Raw genomic sequence first — 4546 nt, forward strand, 5'->3', positions numbered from 1 at the left:
TTGATCACAACACCCAAAAGTTGTTTCCAACAATTGTAACAATGTCCTCAATGCAACTATTGTTTGCTAATGTTACAAGCATGATTTTGAGCAAACTCTCCATCCATATTCAAGAACTAAAAGGTTACTCAAAGTTTGAATCCTACTTACACCTGTCAGATCCTCACATTTGTCAATGGAAATCCAAATACCACTTACATCGGAAACTTACTACTGCAATTTAGAAACCAGGGATTTCCCCTGGCATCGGAGCCAACTCGTTCTTATTGAACTTGTCTTCATCATAGAAAGTAGCTTTAACCACCCTACCCCCAAAGAAACGTCCTTCGAGATCGATAAGTGCTTTGGTTGTCTCTTCTGATCTCTCAAACTGCACGAAGATTCTAACTGCCTCCTCAGAGGGGAAATTCGGCTCTGTTATCTCAAATATGAGGACCCGAGTTACTGTCCCAAACTTGGTGCATTCTGTTCCAACCTCCTCCTCTAGCTCATCATCTACCTCACCAGGGCCAACCTTCAACAAGAAAACACAATTCAGTCCCTTTCTATACAAGTCACAGACAAAGTGTTACGATAAAGGAGAAGAAAAACCAACAACAAATACAGAAACAAAGCCTATCAGAATTCGTCTTCAAAAAACTTCGATATGGAACTTATTTGTAAAGCTGACAAAGCATTTTTAATGTTTTTAAAAATTGGTAATCAAGATTCACACTCAGTTCGAGCTGAAAGGAGCTCATGCCATGAAAGCAGTGATTCTCACTTGAATAGAACAAGAATTTAGAGAACAGGTTAAGTGAGAAGAGAAAGGAAAGAGAAGCTAAAAATGATATTATACAACCCTAAAAGCCTCAACTTAAAAGGTCTTTGATAAGTTTGTTTCAGACTTCTATAGTTGCAAAAACTATAGAATCACATGAATCATCTGTGAGTTGCAAATCCTGAGATTTTCTCACGATGCTCCAAGACAACCGTGCCATTTATGAGAAGAAGAACATATAAAGAGGGCGCGGTAGGATGGACACTACAGGAGGAGAAAAAGAAGAAGATGAGAAGAGAAGAGAGACTCGAACACTTAGCCAAAAGCCCTGCTCTTCGTTTCTCATACCTCCCCATACAATGGACATCTTGTAGCAAACATAATTAGGACTTAACGGGGAGAGAGAGAGAGAGAGAGAACACAATACAAGTAAAGCTATTTCACCTCAAATTTCTTTCTCTAGAAAAAATGTGTTATATATAATAATATTGACCCTCAATTAAATGGGGACAAGAACAGGATAATGTCTTCCCCACCCCCTAGTTATCCCAAATCTAATGAATCTGAAGAATTTCTCACAAGTCCTCCAATTAAAATCTTCAATAGCACCAGAATATACTTCCATTTCTTCCGTGGACACAAATTGGCTTTTTATTGTAAAATCAATTAAAATTGCCTAGACTTTTAAAGATTCCCAGGATATTTTCGGACGAAGTGTACCATTAGAGACCAATGTACCCTGACATGTCTATTGCTTTGTGAATCAAATAGATAACAGCACTCCTTGAGGACCAACAAGTGATCAGTGGTGCTTATGTTATATAAAAACAAAAACAAACACTTTGCAATAAATCCAATTTCACTACAAAAATTCCATAAAATTCAACAGACGCAGAGATACAGAGACACACCATGTGACACACAAACTCTAGCATAATATAGTTGTAAGTCACCAGAAAATATGAACTATGCATAAGATGGCCTGTTTTAACACATTCCTGGCTTTGACATCATAAGAACTACATAGCTGTTTATAGTACCCCTAGGTGAAAAAAGTATACAAATTTTCATTTTTTAATAACATAATTTTTTATTAAAAACAATCCAAATAGTGAATCAACCATTTGTACATGATGCAGCTCTGCTATCTTAACATAATCTTGGGGAGTGGGCTTATAGTCCAGCCTTTCAAGCCCTACTAAGTAAGAGGGAATCATGCAATGCAAACGACACTACACCCCTAACCCCTGTTCAAGAACTCAAACCTGCAAGGCTGCAAGTGGTCAACAAAATCCAAAAACCTGTCCAACAGACAATTACCCAGTTACTCTTCGGGGAATCCAAAAGAGAGTAGGAACAATCAAATTTGAAGGACTACAACATTGTCTACAACTTTTTCAATATCTATTGGCTGAGTATATCACCTAAAGCACACATTTAATTCTTCTATAGCATTAGAAGATTGGTCATGATTTCAAAGATCTTTTAGAGGAAAGGGACTCCTTCAAAGCCAGATGTCCAGAAGGGACATACGGGGCTTTTAGAATTTGTAGCTCCAGATGAGAAAAAATAGAAACTTAAGCATTCTTATGGACGGGATCGTTCAACAAATTCAGAAGCAATCTCTCTAGCATACCTACATTTCCCCATCAACGGCCTTACACTACGTTTGGATACATATGAGGAGTGAATGGAAGTATAGACTATGAGGTAAGGGAAGTAAGGGAATGAAGGGGAGGTACCCTCTTCTCATTTGGGAAAGGAGGGTGACATCTCCTTTCTCTTGTTTGGGTAGACAATAATTGGAAGAGAGGAGAGATGCATATACCAAATAGGTAACATCTACACTATGATTGGATGGAAGGCATAGAAAGTGTAGGTCGACGGGGAAGGAAAGCGGTACTCTTCCTATTGTTTGAATAATAACTGAAAGGTGAGGAAACAATATTGTTTGGGAGAGAAGGGGAAGTGAAGGGAAATGAGGAATATTTGTTTTTACGTATTAAAAAAGGATATAATTGGGATTGGTAATCACTAACTCCCATCCTTTTCTCCCAACTTCGGAGACGAACAAAATGTGAAATAAAAGGGATCCTGACCATCCTTTTTAACTCCTTCCTCTCCTACTTTTTAAATAACCAAACAACGGGAAGTAATGCACTTCCCTTCAGATCCCCTCCATCCGAACATATCAATAATGTTTCACATTTCATGTCATTTGAAAGTGGTTTCTCGGATAATAGCTCAGTATTATTCCGATTTTTTTCCATGTTTACCAAGTACATTTTGCTATTTCCTTATAAATTGCCTTTATTGTGATAGAAAATAATTTCTTCCCAAGTTTCAAAACAATTCTATATGATTCTAGGCAACACAAACATTATCTTGCAACAACATTCCAAATAATTTACACAATCCCATACAACACAATCAAAGCACCAAACTTTATATGCAACAACTAGTTCAATAAAGGAGTCAATATTGCATACCATGTTTCTAAGCAACAAAACCCGAGTAGGCGGTCCATTAAAATTCACACTCTTCAACTTCTTCTCCGGCTTATTTTCACTCGCATTGACAATAACCCCAGCTCTCTTATCTGTCTTCCTCGCCATCAACGGAGTCGTAATCCCCTGTTCCTGCTTCCCAAGCCCTTGCCCTTCCTTCCACCCCATTTTTGCCATCATTCGTTGCGCCGCACTCATTTGCCCACCTGAACCAATCCCTAACCCACCCGTCTCCGATTTCCCAATACTAAACCCGTCCCCACTCGACGGCGGCGAAGGTGATCGCGGCAAAGCTCCGCTCATCGCCGCCCTCCTCTTCCACGCTTCCTCACCGGAAATATTCAACCTCGAAGAATCCCCAAAATCCTTCTCCCCTCTTTCCCTCTCCCTCTCCCTCTCCCTCTCCGTCGCTGCCTCTTTCTCTCTCCTCTCTCTCTCCCTCTCCCTCTCTTCCTCCTCTTGCCTCCTCCTATCCAACTCCCTCTTCACCTCCGCCTCCATTGCCTTCCTCTTCCTCTCTCTCCTATAATCCTCATAATCATTCGGCCTCGCCGGATCATACTCCTCGATCACCGACGCCGTGACCCCACAAAGCGCCGGCTGGAAATTGGGACTCCGACCGTCGTCCTCCGCCACCACCACCGGCGGCGCCGCCGTCCTAACCAAGTTTGATGATTTGGGCTTGATTAGGGTTTTGAGAACCGTTTGCGGCGGCGCGAAAGCTGGTTTGCGGAGAGTTGGCGGAGCCATCTTGGCGCTGCTGGACCAGACGTTTGAGGAGTTGGTGGTGGTTCTGTTGGTGTCTTCATCGGTGGAGGAAGGTGGAGGGAGATCTCCGTATAATCCCCCGAGCATTGTAGGGTTAGAGATTCGATTTGGGTAAGAAGACTCTGTGAAACCCTAGAAAATTTTCGAGGTGTGTTTGGAAGCTGGTAAAATTTTATGAATCGAGAAAGAAAATGAGTGTGCCTACTGTTACTGCTAGTTTCCTCAGTCTCCGTTTGGATCGATTGAAAATAAATTGGGTAAATTAGAAATACCTATTTAATCCAACCTTAAAAAATGTATTTGTAATTTATTTAATAAATTGATTAAAAATAAATTAGATAAATTATAAATATTTTTTGTATTTTAGATAAATCTTATAAAATGTATTTATAATTTATTTAAATAAATTAATAAATTTATTGAAAATAAATTGGGTAAAGTACAAATACTTTTCGTATTTTAAGTGAACTTTAAAAGAAAATTTTATTTTCACACACTAAAGTTTCCTTCC

General features: G+C 39.7%; 1 protein-coding gene across 1 annotated transcript; it reads right to left on the bottom strand.

Annotated features, from left to right (window-relative positions):
* Nucleotides 1-4303, bottom strand: DRT111 (D111/G-patch domain-containing protein). Its single transcript, XM_028258529.2, has 2 exons — nucleotides 3250-4303; nucleotides 1-514 (listed from the first exon to the last, which is right to left on the bottom strand). The coding sequence occupies exons 1-2, from the start codon at nucleotides 4120-4122 to the stop codon at nucleotides 221-223; spliced, it is 1167 nt and encodes a 388-aa protein (XP_028114330.2). The 5' UTR covers nucleotides 4123-4303; the 3' UTR covers nucleotides 1-220.
* Between the last annotated feature and the right edge of the window lie 243 nt (nucleotides 4304-4546).

This window comes from Camellia sinensis, chromosome 9 (genome assembly GCF_055761805.1).
Source record: "Camellia sinensis isolate YWXY chromosome 9, ASM5576180v1, whole genome shotgun sequence".
Classification (NCBI taxonomy): domain Eukaryota; kingdom Viridiplantae; phylum Streptophyta; class Magnoliopsida; order Ericales; family Theaceae; genus Camellia; species Camellia sinensis.

Bases quoted from the DNA above. Each gene is read 5' to 3' on its own strand.
- DRT111 (XM_028258529.2), bottom strand. From the start codon at position 4,122: ATGCTCGGGGGATTATACGGAGATCTCCCTCCACCTTCCTCCACCGAT. The intron at 515-3,249 runs GTATGCAATATT...TTCTTGTTGAAG, and splicing joins TTTTGTTGCTTAGAAACATG to GTTGGCCCTGGTGAGGTAGA.